Source organism: Ailuropoda melanoleuca, chromosome 2 (assembly GCF_002007445.2).
Source record: "Ailuropoda melanoleuca isolate Jingjing chromosome 2, ASM200744v2, whole genome shotgun sequence".
NCBI classification, from domain to species: Eukaryota; Metazoa; Chordata; class Mammalia; order Carnivora; family Ursidae; genus Ailuropoda; species Ailuropoda melanoleuca.
The window spans coordinates 191570363-191589666 of record NC_048219.1 but is presented as its reverse complement, the minus strand read 5'-3'; the positions used below and the strand labels follow the sequence as shown (position 1 = coordinate 191589666).

The following is a 19304-nucleotide window of genomic DNA, read 5'->3' as shown; positions in this document are numbered from 1 at the left end:
GCCATCTTTCACAGTTATGAAACAACCACTTGGCATATTCATTCAGGCTTTTCATGAACCTGAAGGAACATATTACTCCTTTGTCATCTCTTCTGTTGAAAAATGATGAGCTATCAAGCCATAAAAAGACATGGAGGAAATTAAAATGCATATGACTAAGTAAAAGAAGCCAATCTGAAATGGCTACATACTGTATGATTCCAACTATATGACATTCTGGAAAAGTCAAAACTAGGAAGAGGGTAGAAAGATCAACAGTTGCCAGGGATTAAGAGGGGAAGGATGGATGAAAAGGTGGAACACCAAGGATTTTTAGGGCAGTGAAGCTACCCTGTATGAAACTGTAACAGTGGACATATATCATTGTACATTTATCCACATCCACAGAATGTACAACACCAAGAGTGACCCCTAATGTAAATTATGGTCTTTGGGTGATAATGATGTGTCAGTGTAGGTTCCACACTGGAAGGGGATATTGGTAATGGGGGAGGCTACCCATGTATGAGGGCAGAGATATACTGGGAATCTCTGTACTTTCAATTTTGCTGTTAATCTAAAACTGCTCTAAACATATAAAGCCTATTAAAAAAAATAATAAACCTAGTTTTAAAAATTTTTCCTCACAGGATTTCTTTTACAACTCTGGTAAATTAATTTTTACTAAAAGCCTACTGTGTGTCAGACTACATATTAAGCGCGAAGGAAACAATGGAGACCTTACCCTTAAAGAGCTTACAGTCTAGCAAGCAAGGATAACATTAAATAAAAATTCATGGGGTGCCTGGGTGGCTCAGTTGGTTAGGCATCCAACTCTTGATTTTGGCTCAGGTCATGATCTCAGGGCTGTGAGATCGAGCCCCGCATCGGGCTCCACACTGGGCACAGAGCCTGCTTAAGATTCTCTCTCTCCCCAAACCCCTCTTTAAAAAAAAAGTTCACGATTAAAACGTAAAAGTGGCTCTTTCTGTCTCCATTTATCACAGGAAGACAAGATGACACCAGGTACATACATGAGCAACGGTGGGTCATGGGGAGCTGCTCCAGTTTCCCAATCAAGAGGAATAAGAAGATGTGCAACAGCGAGTCCCATAATCCGAAGGCCCACACCTCTGCCACAAGCGGCTGATTCACCACAAGGCTATGGACATGGAGCCAGCACCTGATGGCAAAGGTGTCCTAATGGTCATGAAGTGAAGAACCAGACAGCAAAAGCCAGCCACTTCCTACATATGGACCACCATCGACACGAATGCCCAGGCCACTCTCAGCAGCATGGTGCACACAAGCCACAAGAATAAGCACCACACTGATCTGTGCGTGGCAGCCACCCCCAGAGCTAACGCCATCCTGGGCAGCCAGAGAGAAGCTGTGACGGTAAACAGGGAGCTGACCTACCCTCCAAGAGCTTCTGAGCACAACCCCCAAAACAATCAAGATGTTGCCAGATTTTTCAATCAATCAAACAATCAATATAAAGTACGAATCAATAAATGTAAAAGTATCCAAAGTGAGAAGCAGAGGTTGAAAAGTGCAGGTTGCTTTACATATCTTTGTTCCACCTAGTCATTCTTCACCAGTCTTCTCATTTTTAAGGCACAACAACCACAACTAGATACCCCAAGTTTCAATAACAACAATCAAAAATAGAAGCAAACAAAGCAAAAAGGACTACTTTGCAGCTTTTCATGTCATATTTTTTTACACATCCACTTAGCACAACATTGCCATTTTCAACAGGACAATATATTCCTTCTTCATGCCCAGCTTATGCTCAGTAGCAACCCTTTTCTGCTTTGTATGTACCTGACCAATCTTTCTTGTCTATATTTGTGCTGGAGGTTTTTTGGTCCTCGAAAATGCCTGAAACTACCTCTGCTAAACATCAGCTATGCTTATACTCTACTTTTCTTATTTATCAGGTTCAGGTGGATTTTTCCCCTATCTTTCAAATTATTAGTAACCCAATCTAATTTTACCCCAAGTTGAGATGAAAACATTGACCAGAAGGAGCCCAATCATCATCCTTTGTCTCCTTCCCTCTTCCCCCCCAATTCCCATCCCTCCCTCAACAGCGCCTCTCACAGGTTCACAATCCTTCAGCACTGAATTTCCTTGGAAACCTGGAGAACCACAGGAAGGTTTAGAACAAAGACAGAGAAATTGTTTGGAACTGCTCTTACCTCCTGCACGTTGGCCAGCTCCAGCAGTTCTCCAAAGACATATACTCCAGGAGCCTCCAAGACTTGGCTTATGAGAGCAGTGAGGGCTGAGCCACTGGTACCTTTCGCTAGTAAAATAAACTGTTCCAGGAGGTTACTTGAGGGTTTCTGTTCACCTGCCATTCTCTGGCCTTGAGATCTGTCCAAAAGAAAAGTATTTCAACCATTCTTCCTTCTCTTTTGCAAAGTCTATGCTTATTCAATGCCAGATCAGACATCAGAATACTTTAATTTTACAGTATCCAAAAAAAGAAAACAGTCCAGATGCTATGACCACTTTTTAAGATGGACAGGGTTCCACCTAGAGTTAAAGGGATTGTGTCCTTGCTTGGAGGTTTGAAACACACTTAGGAAAAGCCAGCCGTCTTCCAACAGCAGCACATTGTAAGCCCTTAAAACTGACCAGACCCAAAGAAACACGCAGGAGTTTCTCAGTAGCTGTTTCATATCTACCTTACTTATAGACTCTACTTAACAAACAGAGAATTTTGCCCATACACAGAAGCAGCAGATGTAAGCAAAGGCAATCAGTTACAGCTTACAGTATGCCATCAGAATCCTACCCACAGCCAGATACAGATAAGGAAAACCACGAAAAGACAAGAAAGATGTCTCCTTTAATCAAAGAAGTCATTTGAGCCTAGAAAAAGGGAGAAAGATAAGCAACATATTCAAACTAAGAAATACGCGCTGTTTAAGTCCTTGAGGAAAAGCCCTCTATTTGACCTCCTACAGCTATGTGATTTTGCCAAACATGACTTCAGAATTTGTACAAAATCTCAAGAAAATATTAAAAAGATCTGAGAAAACAATGAAGATATTGTATTGCTATCCTGAAGACATTAGGGACCCAGGGGCCCTCCATTGTATAATCCAATTACATGCTGAAGTGTATGGGAACACACGCTGCATACCTACTCTGCAGGAGTCCTGTGTGAGAAAAGACTACTCCACCAGGAACGACACATTTTGGGGCAGTGTGACAAAAAGAAGAAGAGGAGTAAAGTGAAGAAGAGAAAAATTCAAACGATAATTTGGTGCAAGAGAAACCTAGTTTTCTGTGGACGCAGTCCTTCCACAGTATGAGAGAAACAAGCATGTCGCCTCACTTAGGGTTGCTTAAGAATGTCTTGTCCGAAACAGAGAAAGTGAAGTGCTAGGGAATAAAAGTTGCTGAGAAAGGAAAGGGAAAGAGGAGAGAGATGAGGTAAGGTGGGAGAAGGCGGGAGAGAGGTGATGGAAGGAAAACCTCCCCTCCAAGGGGGCACGTGTGGATACTGAATGGAAGGGCCGGGGGTAGGGAGGGAGTAGAGAAATGGACAGAAACTTCGGTCCCTCAAAAAAAATCTCGGCCTAAGCAGCAAAGCCTGTAGGAGCAGAGGTAAGGAGGCGATGAAGAGTCGCTTTTTTCTGAAGCGGGAGGGCCGAAGGTGGCGGCTAGCGACACAGGGGAGATGAATCCGCGTCGTGCGGGGGCGCTATTTTGATGCACAGGAGAGGGGCAAAGAGGCAGCCTTTGGGGGTTGGGGAAGCGAGAACCGCCTCGGTTGAGGAACTGGGGGTTGCAGGCTGGGGTGGATTTCAAGGCGGGCGGCGTGCTCCCGGCAGGGCCGCGGGTGGGAGTGAGGAGCCGCGGGGCGCGCTCCCCGGGGCGGGGCCGGCGCAGCGTGGCCGCGGGCTTTCGCTGGGGCTGGCGCTAAGCCAGCCGTCTGGGACAAGCCTGGCGCGCCGGGCCCCGCCCTCTCGCCGACCCCTACCTGCCCTCGCCGCCTCTCCGTCCTCTCGGTCGCTGCCTCGGCCTCCCGGCGCCTGTCCACAGGTTGTCAAGCGTCCATGATCGGCCCGGCGTCCGACGCTTTTCTGCCTCCGCCGACCCGTTGCCCTTGCGGCTCCCCCGGAAGCCTCCCGCCGCTGCACTCGAGTTCCGCCCACACTAGGTTCCCCCCGCGGTGTTGGCAGCCTCAGACCTCCAGGGCAGCCTGGGCCTGGGAGAGACCGTCCGAGGTAGGTCGTAGCCCAGGAACGGGGTGGAGAGGAGCCTGAAGAGAGGAATGCAGTCTAGGCAGTGGCGGGGCCCAAACCATCGACATCACCATCACCATCCTGGGCCCGAAATTCACCGCTTTGGCCGAGCTTTACCCTCAGGAGCTCCTATAAGGCAGCAGCGGCTACCCCGGGATACAAAGACACATTAAGTGTAATAACAACTCCCGTTTATTGAGCGTTTTCCCATGTGCCTGGTGTGTACATTGTCTCGTTGAATTACCTAACTTATAACTCTAAGCTTAAAAATCCAAAAGCTAGTAAGTGGCAAGGTCGGCTTTGGACCCCAGGCTATGGGAAGCCAAAGACCATACTCGTGACCTCTGTGGAGAAAACGTTTTAAAGTAAGCAAGAGATGGGGGCGCCTGGGTGGCAGGGCGGTTAGGCGTCTGCCTTCGGCTCAGGGCGTGATCCCGGCGTTATGGGATCGAGCCCCATATCAGGCTCCTCTGCTGGGAGCCTGCTTCTTCCTCTCCCACTCCCCCTGCTTGTGTTCCCTCTCTCGCTGGCTGTCTCTATCTCTGTCGCATAAATTAAAAAAAAAAAAATCTTTAAGCAAGAGATGGGTTGAGCCAACAATGGTTCTGTGAGCAAAATGACATACATGGCGGTGCATTTGGTACTCAGCAACTCTCCTGGAAGATGGCTAAGGAATGCTACACAACTGAAGCTGGTTCCTTTGAAGTATATATTAGAGACTTTCGGGTCTTGAAGACAAGGAAAAGAGCCCTGTTTGCTTTTGGTGAATCAGAGTGCAGAAATCAGAAAAATGCAAAGGAACCTAGCACCAACCCACTGATTTATTCAAAAAATGTCTTGTTCTGATTTCTATGTTCTGGAAGATTATATAAAGAGAAGACAAGGTTCTTGCCCTCAAAAAGCTTCAATGTGGGGGCGCCTGGCTGGCTCAGTTGGTAGAGCAGGAGACTCTCAATCTCCAGTCGTGAGCTCAAGCCCCACATTGGTCATGGAGCTTACTTTAAAAAAAAGAAAAAGCTTTAGGGGCGCCTGGGTGGCACAGCAGTTAAGCGTCTGCCTTCGGCTCAGGGCGTGATCCCAGCGTTATGGGATCGAGCCCCACATCAGGCTCTTCTGCTATGAGCCTGCTTCTTCCTCTCCCACTCCCCCTGCTTGTGTTCCCTCTCTCGCTGGCTGTCTCTATCTCTGTCGAATAAATAAAAAATAAAATCTTTAAAAAAAAAAAAAGAAAAAGCTTTAATGTGTTAAGTGCTATGAGAGAGATATGACAATACTTCAGAAGCACGGAATAGAGTATGTATGTTGGGGAAGAGAAAACAGGCATCTTCCAGGCAAAAGGGGGAAGAAAAGGCGGCAGACCATAGTCACAGAGACTTGCTCTGTGTAGAATATACTAATGCAGAAAAGAAACCCAGAGTGTCTGGAACCCAAGGTTCAGGGATGAGAAGTGAGGGTTACAGACCTGGAGTCAGGACATCAAGGGTCTTGTAAACCACATGGAAGGCACTATACCCGGTAAAAACATTAAAACAGCAAAGTTCCTACCTGGGAGAGCCCACAGCGCCTGAGACAGACCTTTCTGGCAATGACACCCTAGTGCTACAGATAAGGCTCTCCTGCCTGTGCTCTGGGGAGAGGTGATTTAAGGCACGGTTCTGGAGGAGATGAGGCTTGAGTTGAGCATGGAAGAACGAGCAAGCAAATCACAAAAAGTATAAGCATGTAAAGGAGCTTTTACTTTATCTTAAAGGCATTGGGGAGCTACTTAGGGCTTTTAACCTATGAGAAGTGTGAATAATTGACACTTTAGAATGATCACACTAGCTGCTATAGGAATGGATTGGATATGGAGAGAGCTGGAGGCAGGGAAACTCTTGAGGTGCTCGATACAGTATAGATAAGGGACTGTGAGATCCTGAACAAAGGCAGTGGCAGCTGCGCGTGAAAAAAGGACATTGTTGCAGGCATTTAGACTATAGAATCTATCCCACCTGGTGACCAGTTCGATGCAGGGATAGAGAAGGAGGAGATCACCCAGGATTCTGGCTAGGTAGGCCGGAGCTGTCTTGGAGGTGATATTAAGTGAATGGGGCTGCAGAGAAAAAGCAAATTTGGCAGTGGAAGGAAGACAACCAAGTTCTGTTTGAGTTCATAAATATTCTGGCAGTGCCTCTGCTTCCCCCAGAATAATGTCCAGACCCCAAGGCTGCAGTGAAGGCCCTTCTCAGTATGCTCCCTCCAATCTTTACAGCTCTATCTCGCTCCACCTTCTTACAGCCCAACTCCAGGCCTTTCCATGCCCAACACAACTTCGCCTTCCCTCTCTGACACTGGGGCCTATGCTCAAGCTTGCTCTCTCTTCTTTTTTGCAATGCCCTTCCCTCCTATTTGCCTCTTAAAATCCTACCAACCCTGTAGGCAGAGATTTCTTAAACTTATTGAAAAAAGTACTAATCATAAAAGAAAACACGAAACTACTGCGCTACATTAAAATTAAGAATTTCTGTTTATCAAAAGATACCAGTGCGAGACTAAAAGGCAAGCCACAGACTTGGAAAAGGTATCTGCGAAGCCTGTAGCAAAGACCTCCATATCCAAACTTTATAAAGAACTACAAATTCATAAGAAGACAAAAAGCCCAATTTAAAAAGTGCACAAAAGACTTGAACAAGCACTTCACAAAAGAGAACACTGAAACAGTCAAAAAGCATATGTGAAGGTGCTCAACACCAGAGACAATGTAAGAAAAACTATTAATAAGATACCACATTTAGCCAAAATAGCTAGTTAGAAAGACTGATAAGACTCTGTTTCGACAAGGATAAGCGTCAACTAGAATTTTCTTACATTGCTGGTGAAGGCGAAAGTGATACACACACTTTGGAAAACTGGCAATATCTACTACTGTTGCTGATCATATGCATACTGTACAAGCCAGCTACTCCTCTGCTAGAAATGACTGCGGAGTCTGCAAAAAGAACAAGAATGCACACTGCAGCTTTGTTCACAAAAGCCCAAAACTGATAACTGATAACCTAAATACCCATCAACAGAATAGACAAATATTGCTAGCTACGTACAATGGAATACCAGTCAGCAATTTAAAAAAAAAAGTTACTGCTACATACAATATGGATGAATCTCACAAAAATAACTGATTAACAAAAAAAGCCAGACTCCTACTGTACATACTGTATGATTACAAATAAATGAAATTCACAACAAAACTAGTTTATGGTAATAGAAGTCAGAAGAGTGGTTATCGGGACGGGAGGATCCAGTGCCGATTGGGAAGGGGCACAGAGGTGCTGGAAATGTTCTATATCTTCATTTGGGGGGTAGTGACACAGGGGTATACATATATAAAAACAGTGCCCTTCCTGCATATGTCATACCTCATTAACCAAAAAATTTTAAGATACACTTTTTTAAACAGAAAAAAAAAAATCCACCCATTCTTCAAATTCAAATGCCACCTCGTCCATCAGTTTTGCCAGCTGGAATTAATCTTTCCATCAGAACCTCTGGAGCATTCTGATGACCTTTCCCTTACATTTAATGCAGCTCATCTTGAATCTCAGCAGTCTCCTTTTTTTTCCTAACTAGATGGTTATCTTCCTGGTGCCTGTGACAATGCCTTTCAGCCTTTACCGGAAACCTGAAAAGGCTCTTTGTTGAATTACAAGGGAAGGAAAAATTGGGTGGGTGCCTACATGGGTGAAAGGGGGATGGGAAGAGGAAGGAAGGCCTAGGAAAAGAGATAGGAGATGTCCAAGGAAACCTTAGCTTACACAATGTTACCCAGTTCCTAAAATCACATTAAATGTCACCTTGAGCAACAAACAAAGAACAAATCAAACCACTAAGTCCTTCCCAGACTGAAGATAAGCAAACATCACACTCCTTCCCTTACAGGAAATCCACCAAATGAATGCTTGCCTAACTCTGGGTGTTTCAACCTGGAGGGGAAAACTTCACCAAGGAGAATAATAATCACATAGCCATGTTGCTAAAAATATCGCCACCTTAGTGTGGTGTAAACAGCGCAGACTGCGGGTCAGGAGACTTAGAGCCGAATTCTAACTGCTCCAAGTTGCTGTAACCGGTGGACGATCTCTTCACCTCTCCGGGCCTCAGTTTCCTCGTATGTAAAACAAGAGGAGTTGGATTGGCAAATTCTCTTAATATCCCTTCCGGTATGGATATTCTGAGTATACAATCGATCTCTCTCCCAGTCCAACGCAGGAGCACACCAGAAACCCCTGCAAAACAATTAGAAGGCGCCCGAGACCAACAAACAAGCACAGTTTGAAGGAGTCATTATGTCCTATCATCTTCCATGGTTTAATCAGTGTTTTTGTTTGTGGTTCGCAGCCTTACCATGATTTGCAGGAGACTTCTGAGTTCCGTGTAAACAGATGTTACCTCTCTGTGGGCTGTCATCCTCTTCTGAGAGTTAAGGGGGTCTTCCCGCCCAGTTTCAAGTCTCCGAATTCAGGAACCCCCCGAAGCTGAGGGAAGGTTTATGAATTTGCGCACACTGCGCGGCACACTGGAGTCTAAGTTACAGAGGAACAGGGTGCAAGGAATGCTGGGATTTGTAGTCCCTGTGCCTCTTTGTTGCGTGCTGGGATCTGTGGTCCCCCGCGCACTCCCCCTGGAATGCTGGGAAACGTAGTCTCTCTCACATCGCAAAGGGCAGCCCGCCGTCATCTCAGAGCCCTCGTGTGCCCTGCGGAGGGAGCGGGATCCTCGAGCCTCTGCAGAATTGAAGCTAACCCTCCACTGGGGCAAACTCTAGGCAACAGGACCTAAGGAAAAATCTGTCCTGCGGGACTTCCCGGGGAGGGCCCTTCCCACTGACGCTCGTTGTCCCCACCGGTGAAGCCGCTGAGTGTTTCTATTGGCTGCTCAGGATGCCAGTCGGCGAGGGGGACTATCCATTGGCTTTGGGGCGGGAGCTCCGAGGCTAGGGGGAAAGAGAAGGGATCAGGAGCGGGAGCTGAGGGGAGGGAGAGGCCGGTCCGGGTCTGGCCGCTGCCGCTGCTCCCCCGAGGTCTTCAGGCCGGGCTGCAGCTCCGTCCTCCGTTCCTGGGCACCGTCTGCGAGGCTCCACCGGGCCAGCGTGGGAGAGCCGCGGGCGGCGGCCGCCGCATCATGTCAGCCAAGGACGAGCGGGCCAGGGAGATCCTGAGGGGCTTCAAACTGTATCCGCCCGGGAACGGGGCGGGGCCGGGAGGACTGGGGAGGCGGCCGCTTGCTGAGGAGACGGGCCGGGGGCGGGGGCCGCGCCAGGTGGGCACCGGACGGGAGCGCAGCGGGAGCGGATGGAGGGAACGGCGTCCGGGCCCCCGGCGGGACCGGGCACTGGAGGCGGGGCAAGGGGCGTCCTGAGGGGGGAAGAGGACGTTGTCGGGAGCCCCGGGGGCTGGAGGCGGAGGAGCCCCGGACGGAATTGGGCTGGGAGAAGCGCCGGGCATCGGAAATGGGTATCGGGGAGGCCGGCTTGGGTCCGAGCCTCGGCCCGAACCCAGAGGCCGGGACGGGGCTGCGGCCCGCAGGGAAGGACCGAGGGGGCGCGGTGAGCTGCCCTCGGAGCCCAGCAGCCCGTTTGGCGGGAAGCCCCAGGGGGGAGCAGGAAAAAGTGACTCGGAGCAGGTGACCTTGTGTGGGACAAATGCAAATGCTTGTGCTAAACTCTCCCGGATTCCCGCATCCCACCCCACCCGCTCCTTGTTTCCACAACTTCTCTGCCTCACTTGTGGCTCCTTCCAGGGCTGGAGCAGAGGAAGGTGGGCAAAGAGAAGCCGGGGATCGACCTCATCTTAACTCTGTCTTGGCCTTTTGAGGCATTGGATGGTGGCTGCTTCTTTCTCAGCTTTTTCACTTTTCTGTCCAGCGAAGTGAGGACCCTAAACTCGTGCGTGAGGTGCCTTGAGGTGTTTTGGTGTTGCACTGGGACTCCTGGCAAAGGTATCTGCTCGCGTTTGTGTGGTTAACGCGTAGACAAGGTGGAGCTGTCCAGCAATTATTTGATTACGTTGGGGAGACGGTAGGATTTAGCAGGATAGAGAAATCATTGCCTCGGGCCTGTTGTGTTGCCTCTTGTGCAACCTTCGCTCCTTCAAGTAGTGAGGAAGCCTCGTGTTTTAATGGAGTGTCGCTCTGTAACCATAGGATGTGGATGAAAAAATGCAGTCCTGTACGTTCCAATTTCAGATTTTCCTGCTGACCTTAATCTCTTTTTACATCCTGTGCGTACAGTATGGAATATGCTCAAATTTCTCTCAGTGAAATTGTAGTCATCACTTTAGGTCTCCTCCCCTAAAGGAGATTTAATGAAGCACTTTTCTCTGAGCTGCCTGTGTGTTTTCACAGTCCCCATTTTACCCCTGCAAATTTTAATTGCTTTGTCACCGTAAGAGACCAAGTTGGTGGTAAATTTTAGAACAAAATGCAAAACAGTTACAGGACGCTTTGGATATACAAATGAAAAGTTTCAAACAGAAGCTGACCTGCTATGCTTCTTTGAAAAAAAATGGAGGCATTATCACCTAGGCATAATGCCACTCCTAGGAAACTTTCAGTACTTATGTAGTGAAGTTTAGTAACAGCCTCTTTTATAGCTCCATGTACCTTTCGGTGTTTCTCTTCATAATGGCACCTATAAGTAAACAGAGATGGCTGAAGTGTTAGAAAAGTTATGACATGGATTATATTTTTCCCTTAAGTAATTTAAATAGTTACTTAACATGTATGCTGTGGCCAGTAAAACCGGAGACTGGAGAATTGAGAGATTTCAGAAGCAACATTTTTGTCCTATTGGAATTAACATATTGCTGAAAACAAGAAAATCTTTTTAATGGCTTTCAGACAAAGCAGAAAGGGAAAATTTAACATCTTACCTCAGTCGACTCTTGAAGCTGTTGAAAAAGAGGCTAAGGGACAAATGTGAAAAGAGTAGAAAGAACCTACATCAGCCCACTAGAAGGGCATGTGAAATAACCAGTTCAGTGATGACGTTAGTGTGTTAAGAAACAGGCTTTCAGAGGTTTGACCTGAGCTGATTAAATCTCAAGGGAAGCAGCCACATTAAAAAGTTAGCATGGGAACAAGAGGATGCTCAGCCTCTGGTAGCGTTTACTGATGTCTGAGGCTTGAGAGAGAAAGGGAAAGTTTTAGAATTTGCTACTACCTTCAGGAAAAAAAACAATGTTTTAGTAAAACAAACTACCTATTGTCTACCTTTTTTATTGGGTAAATTGTTTTACTGAACTTTCATTGTATCTGTTTCTGTTAAGAGTTTTTTCTACCAAAAGAAAATATCATTATATTCTCCTACCAACAATGGTGACAATGCTTATTTTCACATTGATTGTGTCTGTCTTTTGTATTTTTGACAATTTAGACAAGTGATACCTTGTTTTAACTTGTATTTCCCTGGATACCTAGATCCTTGGACAGGTAATGGAGCATAGTGGTTAAGAGCGATTCTGGACTGTAGAGCTATACTGTCTGTGTTGGAATCCCAGCCCTGTACTCTCGGTTGTGTGTCCCTGAGCAACTCCTTTAACCTCTGCCTCAATTTCCTCATCTGTAAATGTGGATAAAAATAGTACTTATCTCATAGGGTTGTTGTGAAGATTGAATGAGTTGATAGCGGAAGCATTTAGAAAAGCACCTGATGCCTAGTAAACATTATGTAGTAGCTTTTTTTTTTTTTTTTTTAAGATTTTACTTATTTGTCAGAGAGAGGGAGAGCGCACAAGCAGGGGGAGGGGTTGGCTTAAGGAGAAGCAGGCTCCCCGCTGAGCAAGGAGCCAGGATGTGGGACTCTATCCCAGGACCCTGGGATCATGACCTTAGCCAAGGACAGATGCTTAACCGACTGAGCCACCCAGGCACCCCTGTAGTAGTTCTTATTATTGTTAGAGAAATTGCAAAATCTTCTGTTTGGCAGTTTCTTTTCCATGAATTGCTTGTTGATTTTGTTTTTGCCCATTTTACTATTGAATTTTTTACTTTTCTTACCGGTTTGTAGGTGTTCTTTATTTTAATATTTGCCCATTCTGTGTGTTGCAAATATTTTCCATCAGTGTATTGCTCATTTCCTTTTTTGTTCAACAAATTTTATTTATTTATTTATTTATTTTCAAAGAGTTTATTTGAGAGGAAGAGAGCATGGAGGGGTAGGCCAGAGGGAGAGGGAGAAGTGGACTCCCCTCCACTGAGCAGGGAACCCAACTGGGGGCTTGATCCCAGGACCCTGAAGGCAAATGCTTGACTGACTGAGCCACCCAAGCACTCCTGTTGAACAAATTTTAAATTATCATTTTAAATTCATGAGTATTTTACATGTGGCTTCTGCATTTTGCATTTTGTGCACCTTTTTCTTTTTTTTTTTTTTTTAAGACTTTACTTATTTATTTGAGAGACAGAGATAGTGACAGAGAGCACAAGCTGAGAGGAGAGGGAGAAGCAGGCTCCTCGCTGAGCAGGGAGCCCAATGTGGGACTCCATCCCGGGACGCTGGGATCATGACGTGAGCCAAGGGCAGACACTTAACCGACTGAGCCACCCAGGAGCCCCTGCATTTTGTGTCTCAAAGATTTATTTATTTGAGTGAGTGAGAGAGAGAGAGAGTACTTGCGTTACTCCATGAAACACACACACTCGTGCACGCACAATCAACAAAAGTGGTGGAGGGAGAGGGAGAGAATCTCAAGCAGACTTCCACTGATTTGGAGCCCAACTCAGGGCTTGATATCTCCACCCTGAGATCCTGACTTGAAGTGAAAAAAGAATCCGATCCTTAACCAACTGAGCCACCCAGGCACCCTTGCATTTTATATCATGACCTTGGGCAAGTCATTCCACTGTCTCTTTCCATCTGTTTCTTTAATATTCAAACATATGAAAATCTTAGTATTTACTTCATAGGTTTGCAATACAGATTAAATTAATTGTTATAACTAAATAAAACCTTTCTTATCCCAAGATTAAATATTCTATGTTTTCATCTCTTTTTAATGTTTAGCTCTCTAATCCACCTGGAATGTTTTTACATAAATGATATGTGGTAGAAATCTAACTTCTTGTGCCGTTTTAAGATGGTATTTAATTTTTCTATTACCAACCCCAACCACCCAGAAATGACCTTTATTGATATTTTAACATAGCCTTCCAATGTAGCTAATGTAATGTATTTGCTTTTATAAAAATTGAATCATAAGCATTATTGTGTAACTTAGTTTTTTCTCTTAATAATAAATTTACCATATTCATAATTTCCAAAGATTTTGGAAATTGCTTTCCATGCTTTCCATGACATAAATTTGTCACACTCCTTTTACACAGGTTTTCTAGTGTAGTCTGTATAGTGCACTGTTCTGCCTCTTCAAACTGCTCTTCCTCAACATAAACACAGTTGACTCTTGAACAACACTCTTTAAACCGTGCAGGTCCACTTACACAAGATTTTTTCAATAACTATAGTATACAGTATTGTAGATGTATTTTCTTTGCCTTATGATTTCTTAATAACATTTTTTCCTCTAACTTACTTTTTGTAAGAATATGGTACATAATACACATAACATACAAAATACATGTTGACTTCATGTTATCAGTAAGGCTTCTAGTCAACAATAAGCTATTAGTAGATAAGTTTTGGAGGAGTCAAAAATTAGACACAAATTTTCAACTATGAGGATAGTTTGTGCCCCAGCCTGTATACAACTTTATTAAATTAATATCAAGAAACTGACAGGGGCACCTGGGTGGCTCAGTTGTTAAGTGTCTGCCTTCGGCTCAGGGTGTGATCCCAGGGTCCTGGGATCAAGCCCCACATCAGGCTCCCTGCTCTGCCGGGGGCCTGCTTCTTCCTCTCCCACTCCCCCTGCTTGTGTTCCCTCTCTTTCTGGCTGTCTCTCTCTGTCAAATAAATAAATAAAATCTTTAAAAAAAAAAAAACTGACTACCAGAAAAAAGGTTATGCTTTTATAATTTTATTATTTTTATTCCATGTGGAATTTGCTTTGGTCTAAGGTATGAAGTAGTGATTTAACTTTTTCTTTGAAGATTAGCTAATTGCCCCTATTTACATATACTCCAAAAGTTAATATAATATCTAGAATATAAATGATTGCCTACAGGGGCACCTGACTGGCTCAGTTGGTGGAACACGTGGCTCTTGATCTTGGGATTGTGAGTTTGAGACCCACTTTGAGTGTAGAGATTACTTAAAAATAAAATCTTTAAGGAGCACCTAGGTGGCTTAGTCAGTTAAGCATCCAATTCTTGATGTTAGCCCAGGTCTTGATCTCAGGATCATGAGATGAAGCACCATATCAGGCTTTGCACTGGGCATGGAGCCTGCTTAGATTCTCCCTCTTCCTCTCCCTCTGCCTTTCTTTCTCTCTCTCTCTCTTTCTTGCTCTCTCCCCCTCTCTAAAATAAATAAGTAAATAAATAAGTAAATAAAATCCTAAAAAAAAAAAAAACTGCCTACAAATGAATAAAATAAATGTTTGGGGCAGCTGTGTGGCTCAGTTGGTTAGGTGTCTGCCTTTAGCTCAGGTCATGATCCCAGGGTCCTGTGATTGAAACCTGCATCTGGCTCTCTGCTTAGTGAAGAGCCTGTTTCTCCGCTTAGTGAAGAGCCTGTTTCTCCCTCTGCCCCATCCCCCTCCTTTTGCTCTTTCTTGCACTCACGCTATCTCAAATAAAATCTTTTAAAAAAATAAAATAAAATTTTAACTGAAAATGGACAAAGGATATGAACAAAGAGTTCACAGAAGAAAACTGAAAATAGCCGATGAATAAATTAAGAGATGTTCAACCTTAATGAATCAACAGACTCTTTTTTCCCAATTAATTGACAAAAATTTATTGATAATGATAATATATTATATGATAATAATATAATATTTCTGTTTTGCCTCTTTGAAGAAATGATTTAATTAGTAAGCATTGATGTATGCCTAATGTTCATCTTGTTTTCTGGGGACTAATTACATTTCAACATATGACAGCTTAGCAGAAAAGGAACTAGTTTGGCTTAGAAGGTTTCTGAAAGAACCTTTTACTTGTGTTCTTGCATTCCCTCACCATAGTTTGGTCCTGGATCCCCCATATCCTCTTTCTCATAGCACCTTGATCTTTGACTTTACTTCCAGTTAAAAATAGTTGGCTTTAAATCTTCTATTCACAGATTGTCCAGTCATAAACTTCATGTAGATTGTGATTGGTAGTGTGTTTTCCAGGATGAGAAGTTGTTATTGTTACCCTGAATGGATTAAATGAAATGATGTCCTTTTGATCATGTTATTCAGGATTTTTAAATGGGCATTCCTGCTTTCACATTTTGGGGAGGAATTTGGAATATAATTAGATACAGTCTTCTTCAGATCTTCTAAATTTCTTTCAAGATTCTGTATATGGTTTATAGTGAAACATTATAGTAACTTCTGGAGAAATGGAACAGAACATGGTAAGACTCCCATGAAAAATTCTGGCTATATTGTCACTGTATTTGATAAAGGGCTAGCAGTGGTGCTGAAATTTGGCAGCTCTGAGTTCCTGTTAAGCTTGACCTCACCTTTGGCTCAAAGGTCTCCCTTGTCAGCCCCCTGCATCCTCAAATCCCCATGGTAGAGGAGGACTTGCCTTCTGAATGTGCGGACCTATCCCTATTCCTGAGTTTTAGCATCGTAGGAAGGTAGTTTAAAGGCCATCTTGACTAGTAGTAATAAAGGTTCTAACCATTGCTTGAATACTTAAAACTCAGATTTTCAAGATTTTAGGAGTACTGTTCTTTTTTTGCTTTTGGCCTGATGATAATTTTGAAGCTTAGAGGAAAAACAAGTATATTTTCCTATAGTCCAATGTCCATAAAGATCTCAGTGATTGGCAAAGAATGTAACAGTCCCACATATGAGGAACTTGTTTGGTCTACAGTGAGGGGGTCACAGCTAAGTGCACCTGGTCCAGACGAGAGGCACTGGAATCCTATCGTATGTAAAATAGTCTGAGAATGGGAAGGTTGGACCTGAAGATGAAGAATTAAGCAAGGGACACGAGTGTTCTCTTCTAAAGTTTAAAAAACTATTTTAAAGAGAGAGAATTAAATGTGTTCTGTGTGGCTGTCAGAGAAGGGAAGACGTTATAGGGGACAAAGTTTATTTAGCCCAGTTTCCAATAATTAGAGTTACCTGAAAGGAAAAAAAAAAAGCGTTTTCCAGAAAGTATTTTTTTTTTAAGATTTTATTTATTTATTTATTTATTTATTTGACAGAGATAGAGACAGCCAGCGAGAGAGGGAACACAAGCAGGGGGAGTGGGAGAAGAAGAAGCAGGCTCATAGCGGTGGAGCCTGATGTGGGGCTCAATCCCATAACGCCCAAATCACGCCCTGAGCCGAAAGCAGACACTTAATGACTGCGCCACCCAGGCGCCCCTTCCAGAAAGTATTTTAAGCAGCAAATGGATGTTCCTGTCCATCAAGAGTATTGCGGAGGGAAACTGTGTGTATCAGATAAGGTTTTAGAGAGATAATCTCCATAAGGACTCAAATCATTTTCCAACACCGCAATTCTTTGATTTGGTGACAATCATTCTTAATTAACAAGGATTCTTTTCAGCAAGTATTTCTATTCAGATATATGCTACACCTAAAATAGGCAAAATATTTTTTGTAGTTTGATGTAATTAAAACAAGATATCATTTCCATTTTGTTTTTCAGACAACTCTTTTCTTAGATACTCAGTATTAATGAAGTATTCTGTTTAGTGCATTGTGGAACCACTGATTCAGAGTCCTAGAGAGCAATTATTATCTCTGAATTTAGATAAAGTCTAAAGAACTAAACAAATAACTCTAATATAAATAACACTTTAAATATAGCCACAAGAAGAAAGGGGGTGGCGTAATAATAATCTGACATTCCTATAGTCTTTTTCAGTTTTTCAAAGTACTTTGATATATTATTACATTATCACAACTCTTTATATTACTATCCTCACTTTATAAATGGGAAGTTAAGGATTGAGAAGTTACCCCTGAGATAAAGGCATAACCGTAAGGTTCTGACTACAGGAATGTCAGATATTATTAGGCCACTCCCTTTCTTCTTGTGGCTATATTTAAAGTGTTACAAAATGATAAACTGGTTTTCATATCCAAAGAAGTTTTATTGTATAAGGGAGAGAGAAAGGGACCATAACAATCGGAGCACAACTGTGATAAGTGCCTAAGTAGCATAAAGTGCTGTGGCATCTCAGAGGAAGATTGACTACTGCTCGAGGTGTTGTGGAAGAGTTCAGAATTGTCATTGGAATAGGATCTTGAGAGATGAGTAGGTGTTGAGCAGCTTAATTTTCAAGATCCTGGAGAGTAACGGAGGAAGGAAAATGACATGAGACATGCAGGAAGAGAGTGCTTCAGAGGGGATTTGGAATCAACAATGAGGAGGAATGAGGGTCAAAAACAAGTCCTTAGAATTGCTGGAAACTGAATTCATTCAGTGAATATTTGAAACTACTAAGAGTCCCATGATACCTTATAGGTCGTTGGTGATCTTTTTGAGAGTAGCCAATACTTGAGGAAACAAATTAAGTATAATCTGCCAGGATTAGAAAATGGATAATAGGGGTGCCTGGGTGGCTCAGTCATTAAGCGTCTGCCTTCGGCTCAGGTCATGATCCCAGGGTCCTGGGATCGAGCCCCACATCAGGCTCCCTGTTCAGCGGGAAGCCTGCTTCTCCCTGCCTCTCCCCCTGCTTGTGCTCCCTCTCTCGCTGTGTCTCTCTCTTTCAAATAAATAAACCCCCCCCCAAAAAAATAGAAGCTGTTTAAAAAAAAAAAGGATAATAGATGAAGAAATTAAATCACCTTACTTTTTAAGAATTTAAAGAATACCTTACTTTTTCTAGAAGTCTGGTGAACTAGGAAAGCAGAGATCAGAGAAGTAGCTTGAGTAGGTAGGTCTTATTAAAGAATGGAAATTACTGGGGTGTCTGGCTGGCTCAGTGGGGTGTGTGACTCAATCTTGGGGTCATGAGTTTGAGCCCCACTTTGGGCGTAGAGATTACTTAATTAAAAAAAAAGAATGGAAATCACTTATTTAAGCTAGCTAACTTTGTGCAAGTTGCTTAACATCTGTAAAACAAGGAAAATGCTTGCTTTGTCTGCTTAACAGAGATGTTCTGAAATTTGAGTGAGATAGTATGTGCCAACTCGCTTTAAAAACCATAGCTCTACAGGAGCACCTTGGTGGCTCAGTCGGTTGGGCATCTGCCCTTGGCTCTGGTCATGATCCCGGGGTTCCAGGATCAAGCCCCACATTGGGCTCCCTGCTCAGTGGGGAGTCTGCTTCTTCCTCTCCCTCTGCCCCTCCCCCTTCTTGTGTGCTCCCTCACTCACTCCCTGTCTTTCAAATAAATAAATAAAATCTTTAAACAAAACAAAACAAAAAAAAAAGTAGGTCTACAAATGCTTTGGCATTAATATAGCATTGTTTCAATTATTTATCTTTGTTTTAAAGTTCAGGGTTGCTTTCTCTTTTGCAAATTTGTAGGTTTCATGTTTCAGGGTATTGATAAAGCCAGAGTCTTAGTGATTCTCTTTTACTCCAGCTTAGACATCTGAAGCCTTTTTTCACTATTCTGGGATGGGACATAGTGACTGTTGGAAGGAAGCCCTCTACATGACATACATATAGGTCCCACTTGAAAACCAAAATCATCTTCAGCTTTGCTTTTCTTTTTTTAAGAGGGTTCTAACTTGAAGTTGATTTCCCTCTCAATACTGTAGCGTTATTTTATTTTATTTTATTTTAAAGATTTTATTTATTTATTTAACAGAGATAGACAGCCAGCGAGAGAGGGAACACAAGCAGGGGGAGTGGAGAGGAAGAAGCAGGCTTATAGCTGAGGAGCCCAATGTGGGGCTCGATCCCAGAATGCCAGGATCACGCCCTGAGCTGAAGGCAGACGCTTAACAACTGCGCCACTCAGGCGCCCCCCTGTAGCGTTATTTTAAAACTAGGTAAAATTCACAGA

At 43.7% G+C, this 19304-nt stretch overlaps 2 protein-coding genes across 11 annotated transcripts in view; one reads left to right on the top strand and one right to left on the bottom strand.

Moving 5' to 3' along the window:
- The window catches only part of COPS7B (COP9 signalosome subunit 7B), a 29731-nt gene extending 20886 nt beyond the window's left edge, over positions 1–8845 (bottom strand). The window contains exons 1-4 of one of the 10 annotated variants that reach the window (XM_019797728.2): positions 8625–8834; positions 8270–8506; positions 3980–4390; positions 2184–2361 (exon numbers count right to left, since the gene is read on the bottom strand). In XM_019797728.2, coding sequence (XP_019653287.1) covers positions 2184–2345 — 162 coding nt within the window. In that variant the 5' untranslated portion in view covers positions 2346–2361; positions 3980–4390; positions 8270–8506; positions 8625–8834. Of the gene's footprint in view, positions 1–1013; positions 1153–2183; positions 2362–3979; positions 5252–6235; positions 8248–8269; positions 8507–8624 lie in introns of those variants that run through there. The other 9 variants (XM_034655392.1, XM_019797727.2, XM_002917450.4 and 6 more) reach the window with 9 other exon arrangements.
- A 341-nt stretch (positions 8846–9186) lies between these two features.
- Positions 9187–19304, top strand: part of PDE6D (phosphodiesterase 6D) — a 48933-nt gene continuing 38815 nt past the window's right edge. The window contains exon 1 of the mRNA XM_002917442.4: positions 9187–9451. Within this exon, the coding sequence (XP_002917488.1) occupies positions 9402–9451 (50 nt within the window). The 5' untranslated portion in view covers positions 9187–9401. The remainder of the gene's footprint in view (positions 9452–19304) is intronic.